The following is a 14,486-nucleotide window of genomic DNA, read 5'->3' as shown; positions in this document are numbered from 1 at the left end:
CGGGTGAGGGCTGTGCCTGGGGCAGAGGAGATGAGAAAACCAGAAAGTGGGGAAACCTGAGCCAGCAACACTGAGGCGGGCGGGCCAGGGCTTGCTCAGCCTGCTAGGCCTGGGGAAACAGGTTCCCCGGAGACTGGGCCAGAGGAGGGGGGGCTGGCTTTGTTGCCACCTTCATCCAGGGGGCATGGCAGGTCTCTGAGACCCAGGCCTCCAAGTCTGGCCTTCTAGAGGCTGAGGCTGGAAGGGCAGAGCATCTCTCAAGGTTGCCCAGCATAGCAGGCTTCTCTCACCCACTTCGAGGTAGGCCCGAGAGAGGCAGACAGGAGAGACAGACAGGATGGACAGGGTCGCACTTCTATCCCCCACAGCACAGTCTGGAAAAGCCAGAAGGAACAGAAACAGGCACGTGTATGGGCAGAAGCAAGGGCTGGGCCAGGTTGAAAGGCTGGGAGTGTTTTGGGGAGGAACCCCAAAGTGCTCCTGCCCACCTCCAGCACCAGCCCATCACCTGGAGGTGGTGACTAGGACAAAGGGGCCCAATTCCTTTCCAGTTATAACCCTTGTGGTTGGGTTTTGTAGCATCTCAGAAGCTCTGGGAGGCTGAGCCATGAGTGTATGACCCAAGACTATATGGCCAGGATGTCATCCTAAGGGTCTATCTTATAGGTACTCAGAGACCATCTTGAAAGGGAGAGGGGGCTACACCAGGAGGCTACGTCAGAGGAGAAACCGGACCTGGCCTAACCATCTCTGTGTCCACCCTCACCTTGTATATCCAGACCAGAACCAGGAAGGTCCATGAGAGCTGGAGGAGAAGCATGCCTGAGATCTGAGTGTCCTGCAGAGGAGGCAGAGAGGCATGGCATGGCAGGGTGGGGGATCAGCCTGGCCTGGCTGTTTCACTTCAGGTGACCCCACAGGGCATCTGAGGTGGCTCTCAGGTGGAGCTAGCAGCCAAGCAAGGAGCTTGCTTTTGGAGAGCAAGACAGGAGGACTCTGGGTGTCAGCTGAGTGTTTGGTGGGGGCAGCCAGTCCAGAGGAGCTAGGTGGTAAGACCAGGAGTTGGCTCTTGGCCTCTTGGTTCTTGGCTCATGCTCCCTCTTGGATCTGGTGCTGCAGGGATTTGCTCTCTTATTCATTCAATAAAGATTTATTGAACCCTGGAAGTGCTGCGCCGGGCTCCAGCACTCATTGCCAGCCCTGAGCGCCTGCCTTGGTTATAGACCTTGGCTCCATGTGGGCCCCACCGCCTGGCCCTTCCCTCCTGGAGCCTTCCCATAACTCCTGAAAAGACCAATTTTTTCTAACCTCACAGCCCAGTGGCTACAGGCCTCATGCCACTTCTCTCAGTATTCTCTTCTTTATCCGAATAGTGGGGACTCAGGAGGAACTGCGAAGTACCTGGAGGTAAATAACCATAAATTCTGCTGGCACACAGGGCCCCACAACCTGGCACCCAGGGTCGGTGTCAAGGCGTCTTTGGATGCTTACACTAAAGGATAATTGCAGGAGGGCCCACTATATTCCTCCCAATAATGCATATTTTATATGTATAATAATGTAAGTAGGGATAGAAAATGGCCAACCCAGCATGGACACCAGATGGGGGTGCAGTGTGGCTTCACTGCTGCAATGAGAATTGCTTTTCTTTCTTTCTTTCTTTCTTTCTTTCTTTCTTTCTTTCTTTCTTTCTAGATTTTTTTTAAAGATTTTTATTTTATTTATTCATGAGAGACACAGGGAGAGAGAGAGAGAGAGGGTCAGAGATATAGGCAAAGGGAGAAGCAGGCTCCGTGCAGGGATCCCGACGTTGGACTCGATCTAGGGACTCCAGGATCACACCCTGGGCCAAAGGCAGGCGCTAAACCGCTGAGCCACTCAGGGATCCTTTTTTTTTTTTTTTTTTTTTTTTTTAAGGTTTTATTTATTTACGAGAGAGAGAGAGAGAGCAGAGACATAGGCAGAGGGAAGAGAAGCAGGCTCCATGCAAGGAGCCTGATATGGGATTAGATCCTGGGACTCCAGGATCACACCTTGAGCCAAAGGCAGATGCTCAACCAGAGCCACCCAGGTGTCCCAAGAATTTCTTTTATTTCTATCTATTACTCAGCCTTTGCAAGTTGTTTAGAAGAGAACTAGCATTCCTTTTTTTTTTTTTTAAGATTTTATTTATTTATTCATGAAAGACAGAGAGAGAGAAGCAGGCTCCATGCAGAGAGCCCGACGTGGGACTCGATCCCAGGTCTCCAGGATCACACCCCAGGTGAAAGCAGCGCTAAACCGCTGAGCCACCGGGGCTGCCCAGAACTAGCATTCCATTGTGAGGTGGAGATAAGTCTCTTCCCTCTCCCTGTCTCCGCACCCCCTTTCAGAAGGCCTTCATGCACTAGGTCCATTCTATGTGTTTGAGTAGAGATCCATGGACAATTCAATTGAGTCTCTTTTCTTCCCAACCTAGCACCCTGGAGCCTTCAGTAAGTCTTAACAGTTCTGCTTCAGTGACATGATGATGATCATGCTGGGGATGGTGACAGGGGTGGCTAGGGAGACGGGGGGTGAAGGGGAATAGGAGAATGTGGAAGAATTGGTGTTGGAAACCATGATGATGGTGATGTAAGCTGCACTGATAATGGGGGTGCAGTGGTGGTGACTTCAGGGGTGGCCCTGGTCCAGAGGAGTAGGGATGAGGACAGACGATTATCAGTGTTTTAAATGAGACATAATGGGATGTCTGGGTGGCTCAGCAGTTGAGCGTCTGTCTTCAGCTCAGGGTGGCTCCTGGAGTCCAGGATCAAGTTCTGCGTCGGGCTTCCTACATGGAGCCTACTTCTCCCTCTGCCTGTGTCTCTGCTTCTCTCTCTCTCTGTGTGTGTCTCTCATGAATAAATAAATAAAATATTTTTAAAAAATAAATGAGGGCAGCCCCCCTTGGCTCAGCGGTTTGGCGCCGCCTGCAGCCCAAGGCGTGATCCTGGAGACCCTGGATCGAGTCCCACGTCGGGCTCTCTGCATGGAGCCTGCTTCTCCCTCTGCCTGTGTCTCTGCTTCTGTGTGTGTGTGTGTGTCTCTATGAATAAATAAATAAAATCTTTAAAAAAATAAATAAAAATAAATGAGACATAACAGAGAAGAAGGGTGTAGGTACTGTCACTGTAGCCAGCATAATCCAGGCTGATGTGTCCTTGCTTCAAATGGTCTCTGCTTGGAGCATGTGGGCCAGCATTCCAAATCCAGGCCAGGAGACCCTCACCTGGGTTCTTAACATCCCACCTGATCCTACATTCACAGTCAACCAGTCAGTAGGTCAGAAGGAGAGATGTCTTCTTCCTGCCTTAGCCAGGAAGAGAAGGGGGAGGAGGAAGAGAGTGAAGAGGAGGGGAAGGAAGAGAAAGAGGAGAGAAAAGAAAGGAGAGAGGAGAAAGGAGAGGACAGGAGAGGGGAGAAAGAGGGAGAAAAGACAGAAGAGAGGAGGAAGAGGAGGGAATAGAAGAGGGATGGAGAGAAGGAAGGAGAGGACAAAGAGGGCCTGTGCCCCTTGGGACCTCAGCTAAGTGCATGGGGCAGGGCTGACACTGTGGTCCTGGCTGGTGAAGCTATGGTCTTGGGAGATGGGTTGGGTGTCAGGTCCCTTCCTGGGATCAGGGTAGGCGTTTGGCTCAGTTGCTGGGCCCTGGGGTCATCATGAGGCCATTTGAAAGCAAAAATGCCCCTTTTGGGAGAGGAGGCCCAGCCTATCTGGCTTCTCTGAACGTATGGAACTGTAAGGAGTGGGTCTGTGAGGCTGCTGGTTTGAAATAGGGCTGGAGGCTGGGGAATCACAAGTAGCCCTTGGGTGGTTGGAGAGCAGTGAGGCTGGGCTGCTGCGACCTGGCGGGGCTGGAGGCAGCGAGCGGGTCCGGCGGTGGTGCCAGCCGTCCCAGGGGCTGCACCGCCACCTGCTGAGCGGCTGGGGCAGTCCTGGGTCCTATACTGCGGGACTCACGCGCGGGGCCCGGCGCGGCCCGCAGCAAGTGGGAAGGAGTGACACGGCAGTGTGTGCGCAGGTGAGCGCAGGCTCGGTGCTCCCCGGCGCGCCCGCCCTTCCCGCCAGGGAGTTGAGTGCCCGGGTAAACACCAGGCGCGGTGTGCGCGGTGTATCCACGGAGAGACAAAGCCAGGGCGGGGCGGGGGCGCCGCCCGCGAAGCCGGGGCGGGGGCGCGGGGTGCAGATTAGTCTCCCCTGGCTCGGGTTGCCCCACCGCCCGGGAGCCCCGAGCCCAGCTCGCGGACAGGTGGAGCGGGGGGCGGGGCGGCGGCCGGGCGGGTCCCGCCCCGGGGGTGGGGCCGGGCGGGGCGGGCGGGGCGGGGCCGCGCTATGCAAATGTCGCCCACGGGCGGCCAATTGCCGGCGCTCCCCGCGCGGCTCCGAGCGCCCCGTCCCGCCGGCGGCCGCGAGACCAGAGCGAGCTAGCGAGCGAACGGCCGCGGTCAGGCCAGCCCCGAGCGCAGCGCAGGGCCAGGGCGCGCCGCGAGCAGCGGCGCAGCCCAGCGCGGCCGCCGGGCCCCAGTCCAGCGCGGCCGCCCGGCCCCAGGCCAGCCAGCAGGCGAGCACCGCCGGGCCGAGCCAAGCGCAGCGCCCCGGAGCCGAGCGCGCGCCGTCGCCCGCGCCCCGCGCCGGGGAATGCGCCCTCGGCGCGCCGGCCAGGGGGCGCCCGCAGCCCACCCGGGGGGAGGCGGCCCCGAGCGCCCCTGAGCCTTCCCATGGCCCGGGCTGGGGCCCGGGGCCTCGGCTGCTGACGCGCCCGAAGCCCGGGGAACCCGTTAAAGCCGGGCCGCGGCGTCGACCCCGGCTCAGGCACAGAGGCGAGAGGGCGCGGGCAGGGCCATGGCCCCGGGGGGCCGCTAGCGCTGGCCGGCCCGACCCGGAGCCGCTCAGCCGCCGCCGCCGCCGCCGCCGCCCCCGCCGCCCGGGAGCCCAGGCCCCGCCGCCGCGGAGGAGGTGAGTGCGGCGGGGAAGCGGGAGGGAGCGGGCAGGCGGCCGGGCCACCCCGCGATCCCTGCGGGACCTGCGGCACTGCAACTCTGCGGAAGTGTCCGGGGCGCGGGACTCGGGGAGGCAGGGGGCTTCCCGGGGACGCGGGGCGGTGGGACTTGAGTGGGCGCTGTACCTGTTCGGGCTGCCCCGACCCTTATCGGTGCGACGTGGGCATGTGGCGATGGTGTGCCCTGCGGGGTCACCAGTGTGCAAAACAACTTTTTCTCATAAGATTCTGGGTGTGTGGGGGGTGTCCCATGCGCCCCCACCCCCACGTTCCTGGAGCAGGAGTACGACTGCCCCTTCTCCTGGCTCAGCTCTTTCCCACCAGTGCCTCAGGCAGAGAGCTCTTCCACGTAGCCTGTGCCTGGCCTGCCTCAGTGTCCCCATCCAGATCGTCTGCTCTAAGGGAAGAGCTACACCGGCAGCCCCCACGTGGAGGGGGGACTGATCAGCAAGGCAGGAGGACCTCCAGTCCTGAAGGTTTTCTCCCAACTCTGTGCTAGCCCCTTGACCCCCCAGATGCCAGCTTGGGTTTGCTTTTCCAGCAGGGACTCTTGCTTGGCTTAGGGGCCTGTGTGAGGAGGTGTAGAAGATCTGGGAAAGCCTGCAGTTAAGCCCCCCACTTGGGCAGGCTGGGGCCCCAGGGGTGAAATGGAGCAGGGGACTCCAGAAGCTTGGTGGGCTCACCTAGAACAGGTGAGACCAGAGAGTGTCAAGGTGGCCCAGGAATGAGGCAGGCCTGGCGGGATGGGTCAGCTGGAGCTAAGGCTGAGGTCCTGGCTGCTTAAATAACTTACAATTCTTGAGATAGCTGTTGAGAACACCATCCCATGAGCACCTGGGGGGGGGGGGGGTGACCTGAAGGCACTGGTGTGTCCACTCTGGAGCTGGGCCAGGTTGGGGGTTCCTGTCTTCCTGAATTCACCCAGATTGTCTCCCAGAAGCCTCTGTCCTAGTTGCAGAGATAGGAAAACTGTATCCAGGGGTTGGGAGGCTCATCCCAGGCCCCAGGGTTGGATGGAGCCGGGGCCTTTTCCGAGGCTGCCCGGGAAGTGTGCCTAGATCCCTGGGATAAGGTGTGCTGGAAGGCCAGGGCCCTGGGCAAGCCTATCCCTGCTGCGGACCCTCAGTTCTGAAGGAGCCAGGCCCGGAAGTGTGGGAGGTGTGGGGAGAGAAGACCAGCAGCCTAGCCTCAGTGCCCCCCATGTTCTGGTAGGCATATCTTGGTGGGGAGGATGAGGCTGAGCCCAGGTGACCTTGACTGGGAAACCCCTGACCATGAGAGCGGGTTTTCAATCCCAGCTATGGTGGGGTGGCTCTGCTTCCTGGTCCTTGGGGTATTGGGGGAGGGGGAAAGCCAAGAAGCCAGAAAGGAGCTCTGGCCTGCGAGGGTGGGGGGTGGGTACCATAAGGCTAGGGTGCTGGTAATAATTTCATCTCCATGTTCCCCCGCAGCCCCTGCTCCTGCCTCCCTTCCATCCAGGCAGTTCTTAGCTCAGAGGAGCTAATCTCTCTCCTCTGAGGCCGGCTGTTCACCCCCCACCCCCCCTACAAGCCTGGGAGGTCTGGATCAGGCTGGACGATTCGACCACCTAGCCCCCTGCCCTACCCCCAGGTGCCTCCAGACCCCCTTGTCTGGCCGCCCCTTCTCTGCACCCCTTGCCAGCCCCAGCTCCTCGGTTCTTTGTTCGAACGTCTTTCCTCCGTCCCTCCCTCTCTCCTCCCTCTCTCCTCCTCCCTCCCGCCTGCCTCCCTCCCTTGCTCCCTCCCGCCAGGCTTCTTTCCTTCTTTCTCTGCTCTCCTCCTGGTGGGCTCCCAGGTGGCGGTGGCTGTTCCTTCTCTGTCCACCCACCTGGCTCGCCTGACTGGGGGCTCCTTTGGGGCTGGGGCTAAGTGGAGTGCATCTAGGGGCTGGCAGAGGGGAAGTGACTGTGGAAACCTCTCTCTGTCCCTCTCTTCCTCTCATCCCCTCTCTCTTCTCTCCTCTCTTCCTTCCCCTATGCTGCCAAAGAGGGGTCCTGGACTGGGATCTGAGGCCCCAGCAGACTTCAACATCCCCCACTCACTCCTTTAAAGGGCCAGAGCATTGTGGGAGGTCCCTGTAGGGGCCCCGGTGGGCGCAAAGCCCTCCACCCTCCTCCCTACCTTGGGGGACTCAAGCTGTCCCTGGTGACCCTGACCTTGTTACCATGAAAATGGATGCAGGAGAAATGAGGTCATGAGGGGGTTGTGAGTCATCCTGAGCCCCCTGATACATAGGATCAAAGATCTCTGAGGGACCTGGACTGCATCCTGCACCCCTAAGCCAGGACCGTGTTCCCCAGCTTCTTTCAGCCCCACCCCACTAGCAGGTCAAGTTCTTAAGCAAACACATGCTTGTGAGGACGTGTGTGGGCATGCAAGTGTGGACGTGTGTACATCCACAACTGTTAGTGGGGGCCCCCTGGGTGCACCCGAGGGTGATGGTGGCTGCTTAGCCCTTTCTCCTGCCTGCCCCCCCCTCACCAGAGCCTTCAGATTCACTCAGCACCAGCTTTGTATGCCCGAAGACTGGGGGAGGGGCTGGTTCCAGTCTCCCCTCTCTCAGCCAGCCTCCCCAGGAGGGAGCATCTGTGATGGGGGATCTTGAAGGAATTTGAGAGGTGTGTCAGGCCCTCTGGAGAGGGTGTTCCCGCAGAGGGCACCACCTGGGGAACAGGCCAGGAGCCCTGAAGCTGTACTTCCTGTCTGAAGAACCACCAGTGGTTTGTCCTGGCAGGAGAGGCAAGGGCTCCGGGGGAGGCGAGGCGAGTGTGGGGAGGGCCTCGGGGTCTGTTGAGTGGGGCCTGACAGATGTGGAGGCTGGGCCTTGCCTCAGCATATGTCAACCAGTGCAGGGGATTAACAGGCCGTGCTACCTCTCACCCTCACTCCAGGGTCCTAGAAATGGGCCTAGGGTCCTGCCTCCCGTGGGAAAGGGGAATTGACAGGGCAGATCCGGAGGATGGGGCTCACATTCTCATTCTCTGTGCCCCCACCCCCAGTGTATCTGGTGGTGGGGGGGAATTGGCGCTGGTTTTTGCCGGGAGGGAGCAATATGTTCCGACAACTGGTGCTGGGCTGCGTTTACCCAACAGCCAGTCTGCCTGGGGAGACAATATTGGAAAAACATAATATCGAAACTTGGACCTGCTGGGGGTATGGGAGTTCTGCTGGGGACACTGAGGTTGGCTCAGACCCTGCCCCAGGCCTGCTGACTATCCTAGCTCCCCTCTCTTTGCCCTCTAGAGGCAGAGCTGGAACTTTACCTGGCAGGAAGTCCTTCTGTACATCTGACCTGGATCCCTCCTGCTGTGATTTCAGTAAAAGTAGACCCTGCTATTCTTTGCCTCTCCTTTTCTGGCTGCTGTCTCTTCCACTTTAAGCTGTCTATGTGGGTCTTACTTATCCTCCACTCTTCTCCCATGCCCTCCACCCCAGGAATCAGGTCCGGATTTTCTTGTATGGGGAGAAGAGGTTTGGCTGGAGCAGGCAGGGCTGGATCCAGCTCTTCCCCCATTTCTTGAGGAGCAGCCCATTTGGTTGGAGGTGGGCACTGAGGAGAGAGGCTACTGGGAACTGGAGGAAGCTGTAAGATGGCCTGTTTGAGCCAGACCCTTTGGATAGAATTTAGGATCCTGGAGGGTGGGGCATTGTTTGAATTTCCAGTGGCCCCTATTAGCTCTGGTGACCCCAGGCTGCACCTGGCTGCTTGGTCTCCAGGCCTGTTGACTACACCTTTGCAGACAAAGGCAGGGACAGGAAAGCATGTAGGGTTTGCACACTGGGGCATTCATAGCTACAGGCTGAGGGTGTGGACAAGGAGAGTTGGTAGGGCAGGACACCCCATCTGCCTTACACATTTCTGATATGGATTCCCCCTTCCCAGGTGTCCAGAAAGCCCAGCCAGTGTCCTGGGCCCTAGGCCCCTCCCACGATGCCTGTCGCTGGTCTCCTCCTCTGGGCTTCCCTACTGACTGGGGCCTGGCCAGCCACCCCAAACCAGGACCACCTCCCGGCCATGCCCCGTGTCCGGCTCTCATTCAAAGGTAAGAGACTGCCTTGCCGTTGCCCAGCATCATCCTCTGTCCACAGCACTTGGCCCGCTGCAGAGGCAACAGGAAGAGGCAGGCAGAAAAAGATACTTTGTGCAGCCTACGCGGGTCACCCTGGGTATGTGGGTGGGGAGGAGAGGACCGGACCATGGTAACTTGCCAGGAAAGGCTAGAAAGTGGGCCATGTAGACATTTCAGGGATGTCTTCTGAGTCTGGGCCCCTTCTCGAGGCAGAATGTGGGGTCTCTGGCTGGGCAACATAGGGTCTGCAAAGCACCTCCCTTGGTGTGCTAGACAACTGAGGAAGAGAGATGCCCCTTCTTCACACTTGTGTTTGTGGAAGCCCTTCCTTGCCAGAGTTCTGCATCTGGTCCTGCCCTGGGTGGCCCCTGAGGTGGAGGCTCAGGCAGTCAGGCAGCACTTGAGGCCGCAGAAAGCTGGAGGAGCAGGTGTGGGTCTCCATGTGGGAGGGGTTCCCGGAGAGCAGGGAGGGTGCTGCTGGGTGGGAGGGGAGGGGAGGCCACCCGCCAAGTTCAGGGACAGCGCATGCTATGTGACAGGTCTGAGTTCCTGAGCTCCCCAATGAGCGCTTTGCTTTGGGAGGCACTGGAAGGCTTTAATGATGGGTTGGGGTCTGGAAAGTGAGAGACAGGCCCCCCAGCTCCATCACCTTTGTACCTTACCCACCAGCAGGTGAACACACATGGCACACACTCGGGTCCAAGTGTCACTAGCCACTTTCTCAAAGGTGTGTGTGTGATCAGAAGACTCCCCCCGCACCCCTGCCTACGGAAAGGGGATGCTGGGACCTGGGGGACCTATGGTCACTGCTGACTTCTCCTCTGGCCCAAGGTCACTTTGTCCAGCCGCCTGCCTGGGGTGGGGCTGACTTCACCCTGGCTTGCCAGATTTCCGGGCACATATATTGGGGTGAAAGGCTGGGCTGACTTTTCCTTCCTCAGGTTTGGCTGAGGTCCAGCCTCTGCCTCACCACGTTCCCATGTCCCCTTGTCCCCATGTCCCCAGCAGAGCTCCTCCCTTGTCCTCATCCCACCCTGTGAGTTGATAGGGGGATTGGGGAATGAATTTCTGAGGATGTGCCTGGAAGGAGTCCAGCGTGGGGCCTGAGGAATGGGCGGAAGTGTGATGGGTTTAGTTGTAAGAGCACCCCTGGCCCCCAGGCCTGGGAAGGGGAGAGGTTTATTCTGCTGATAACTCCACCCTTCCCCAGCGCATTTCCTCAGAGCAGATTAATAAATCTTGAAGGGGCTTGGCCCTCCTCTCCCTGCCTTCCCAGCCCAGGATGCTGGCAGGGGGAGCAGAGTGTCCCCTCCTCACACAGGGGAAGGAAACAGGGGCTTGTCTCCATACCCCTGGGACCCTAGAACCCCGACATCCACTCTGGGTGTTATATTTGCCATCACCCAGAGACCCATGAGGGGAAGCAGGAGGGATAAGACATAGGGAGGTCCTCTGGACGCATCTTTTAAACCTTAGACCTCCAGAGACAGAGGGCCAAAGACTTTTGTTCCTGTTTTCCAGAGAGAGAAACCGAGGCTCAGGCAAGGGTAGGGCCAAGGTCAGGCAGGAGGCAGAGCCGAGGCCAGAAATAGAACCCTGGTGTCCTGGCCTTGCCGACGCCCACATCAGTCAGGTCGATTCCTTCTCAATTAGCTCTGAAGCCGACACCCGCGGTGACTAAAAGCCCGGCTTGCTGGCAGCCATCCTGTGGTGCTGACTGCTGTGGCAGCCTGTGGTGGGGCCATAGGAGGCTTGGGGCCACCCCATCCCAGGCCACTGTGCCCTCATACACACAGGCTTCCCTGCCCTGAATGACCTTCCCCATTCCCCACTCACCACATGGCCTAGTTGTGGCTTAGATGTCACTTAGTTTAGCAGATGCTTGAGTCCCCACTCTGCGCCAGGCCGGGTGCTGAGTACCAGGGAGTCTGCAGTGAACAAGATGGTGACCTCACTGTCACACTGGCTGAAAAGATAATGGACACCCAGTTGGTCAGTACCAGCCAGGAGCCCCGCACTTCCTGCGCCCCGGGCGCTGTGCATCCCCTCATGCTGGATGGCCTCAGCCTGGTCAGGTACACAGAGTGATGCTCAGTAAGGAGTAGGTCCTCACCAAGCATTTATAGAGTGGTTACCAACACCCATAGAAACTGGGATTTTGGGCAGCCTGGGTGGCTCAGTGGTTTAGCACTGCCTTCAGCCCAGAGCATGATCCTGGAGACCCAGGATCAAGTCCCATGTCGGGTTCCCTGCATGGAGCCTGCTTCTCCCTCTGCCTGTGTCTCTGCCTCTCTCTATCTCTCTCTGTGTGTATCTCATGAATAAATAAATAAAATCTTTAAAAAAAAAAAAAAAGAAAGAAAGAAAAGAAAAGAAACTGGGATTTCACAACCAGGCCAGGAACTGGGAAGGAGGTGGAGGCCCCTTCTCCTGGGTACACATGAGGGGGACAGAGAAGATTGTTCTCAGAAGCACCGGTGGTCACTCTTGCTCTTTGCCTCAGTTTCTCCATCTGTGCCTTGCCTGGTTATAGCAGTGCATACCAGGCCCCAGGGACTCGGCCTAGGCTCCTCCCCTCCCCTCCCCTGAGTCCTGCTGCCTTCGGGAGGTGCTAGTTCCTGCCTGGTTGGGCCAGACCCTGCAAGCTGGAGGTGCTGGCATGAGGGGCCACGCTGTCCGGAGCAGCTAAAGGAACAAAAGCAGGAACTGGTCCAGGCTTGGTCTTGCTGCCTATGCATCCGCCTGGGGACCCCAGCCAGGCCTAAGGCTGAAAGGGTGGAAGGGAGATGGGGCCCAGAGTTCAGTTAGAGTCGAGGTCGGAGTGAGGGAAGGCAAGGTGGAGGGTGCTCCTATGGCTCATCTCCTAAGCTTCCATTAGCAGCACAACCAAAGTTAGGCAGAAGTGAGAAGATTTCCAGGAGAGGTGAGGTGTTCCCTGATAGCTTCTGCTGTCAGACGGCCTGGCCAGTAGCACCCTCTCCTCCACCCATCGTGCCCTGGAATCCCCTTAACCCCAGGGTCCCTGGCCAAACCTGGGTGGGGAAAGCTCTCCCTTCCTGTGTCCTGAGATGACCCAAGCCAGGGGGCACCCCCTCCCTCTGTAGCAGGGGGGTGTGAATGCCCTGCCAGCTCCTTTGTTCAGCTCGGGGAATGTTTACTTTATCCCGGGAAGCCACCTCCACAGTAAGCCACTGCCTGCTGCCTGGGCTGGCTTTAGTCAGGACATGGGGCCAAAGAGGCCTTTAGTGGGAGAAAGAGGTCCTATGATGACACGAGGTGGCTGGGCTACTGGGGAAACTGAGTCAGGAGTAGGGAGGTGGAGCAGAAAAAATCAGGAAGGATGAAAGTAATAGAAAAAACAGTAGGTATTCATGATGATAACCACGTGGTGTTCTCTCCAAGGCCTGAGGGGTTCTCCTGGGTTTCTTGTGAGGCTTCCCATCACTCAGGAGCAGGATGAAGCTGGAGCCTGGCTCTGCCTGATGTCTGAGCCTGTCCTAGGACTGAGAGAGCAAAAGGTCGGTTGAGGGAAGCAGGTACTGCTCTCCCCCATGAGCTCAGGACAGGATTCCAGGATCCTACAGCATTGGCCTTAGCCTTCCCAGCCTCATTTCCCAAGGAGATGGCTGAGGTCCCACTGGGGAGGCTTCTCATGCCCTCTGCTTATGGAAGCAACAACACTTGAGTTTGCCTGCTTCCTGTAGATCTGGCCCTCCATCACCCAGTCCTCCAATGATCATAGTCCCCTAGGAAGCTCTCTCCTTTTGGAAAGAGGAGAAGGAAAACCAGGGTCTAGGAGAGGCAAGGACTCTTGTGTCCAGAGTAGCGTTGGGATTTGGATCTTCTCTAACTCCAGGTGTAACTGACTTACTCTGTGGGGAAGGACACTCTGCAGATGGAGGGCAATGGGTGGGTGCTGGTCACTGCCTGCCCACCCACCTCAGCCCAGCCTCCAAGCCTCTGGGGCTAATGGCCCAGGATAGTGCTACTACTTACATCATCTGTATGTGGCATCAGACAGCCAGAGTGGCCAGGCCTCCTTGTTAGGAAGTGATGACACTGGAGGTTAGGAGAGGTCGTGGTCCGTTTACTTCACCCAAGGGGGAATGGAAAGTGAATATGGGTTGAGGTAGAGGTGACTTTAGCTCTGATGGAGCATTGCCCCACCCCCAAGCCTGACTGTAGGGTGAAGAGGGGGCTTGGAGCTAGGAGATTTAGCATCAGGAGAAGGAAGTTGGGGGGCAGGGGGAGGCCCAGAAGCTTAGAGCCCAGAGGTGGTACCAAGGAGCTGAGTTGAAATCAGGTGTTCCTGACAGCTACAGTGGGATTTGGAGCTAGCAAACTGGGGAGGGGCCAATATTCCAGATAAGCCAGGAAGAGGAAGGTAGAAAGACCCAAAGCATGAACTTGAGCCCAGATTCCTGCATTTGAGATCTCAGTTTTCCAGGAAATAGGAACTGTCTTACTCCTGAGAAGGGACTTGGAAGTGGCCACTTCGGGAGTTGGGAGGTCCTGGAGGCTGGCTGGCTGTCCCTTAGCTGACCAGCACTTGACAGTCAGAGATAGTGGAGCAAGTCCTGGTGCTTGCTGAGAACCTGTCTGAGTCCCACCCTGAGTCATCCGGGCCAGAGCCAGGGCTGGGGGACTTCTACCGTGGTCTTTCCAGGTCCAGCCAAGCCTCAAATGGGACTGCCACTAGCTGGGCCTCAGCAGCCTAGGCCTTGTCTCTGGTTCCCTGGCATGTCGCCCGCCCCTCCTTCCCTGGCTCCAGCTTTCCTTGGCACTGAGCAAGGAGCTGGTGCATGCTCAAGGAGTAAATCATGTTCCTTGGCAGCCCCCGCTGCTTCGTAATCGTAAAGAATTTAAAGAGAAACCGCCAAGATAAAAATCTCATCTCAGCCCATAAAGGTATCTTTCACCCTGTGGCTTTGGAGGCGGCAGCCTCGGAGTGGGCTCCTGGCTGTCTGCACCTGTGTGCGTGCACCTCCAACCCTGTGACCTCTCCAGAGGTGGTGGGGGCCCAGAGGGTGTCTTCAGAGTTATGGGTACTTGGCCCTGATCCCTGGGAGACCTGCTCCTTCCCAGGCATTAAATGTGGTAGAAGGCGAAGGTGGTGGTAGTGGTGTTTGAAAGGGCTGTCCCTGAAGGCAGACAGACCTCCATTCTGCCCTTGTCAGCTGTGTGACCTCAGGCAGGTGGCTTAGCCTCTTTAGAATCTGGTTCCTTCTGTGTAAGGTGGGGATAGCTGTGGCCCAGTGGAAGCGACATCCTAAGGGCTCAGGCTGCCTTGCTGGCGTCCTGGCCATGGGTAGTTCTTGAGTAGTGAACCTCTCTGTGTCCCTGCTGCATTGTCTGTAAAATGGGGATGAGAGTGG

At 58.0% G+C, this 14,486-nt stretch overlaps 1 protein-coding gene across 2 annotated transcripts in view; it reads left to right on the top strand.

The window, feature by feature from the left end:
• Positions 1-4,842: 4,842 nt before the first annotated feature.
• Positions 4,843-14,486, top strand: part of SEMA3F (semaphorin 3F) — a 29,258-nt gene continuing 19,614 nt past the window's right edge. For both annotated transcript variants that reach the window (XM_025987668.2, XM_025987660.2), the window contains exons 1-2: positions 4,843-4,978; positions 8,925-9,084. In XM_025987668.2, coding sequence (XP_025843453.1) covers positions 8,973-9,084 — 112 coding nt within the window. In that variant the 5' untranslated portion in view covers positions 4,843-4,978; positions 8,925-8,972. The remainder of the gene's footprint in view (positions 4,979-8,924; positions 9,085-14,486) is intronic.

The sequence above is a fragment of the Vulpes vulpes genome, chromosome 9, assembly GCF_048418805.1.
Source record: "Vulpes vulpes isolate BD-2025 chromosome 9, VulVul3, whole genome shotgun sequence".
In the NCBI taxonomy this organism is placed as follows: Eukaryota; Metazoa; Chordata; class Mammalia; order Carnivora; family Canidae; genus Vulpes; species Vulpes vulpes.
Note: the sequence above shows the minus strand (reverse complement) of the source record. Positions and strands in the feature narration are given on the sequence as shown.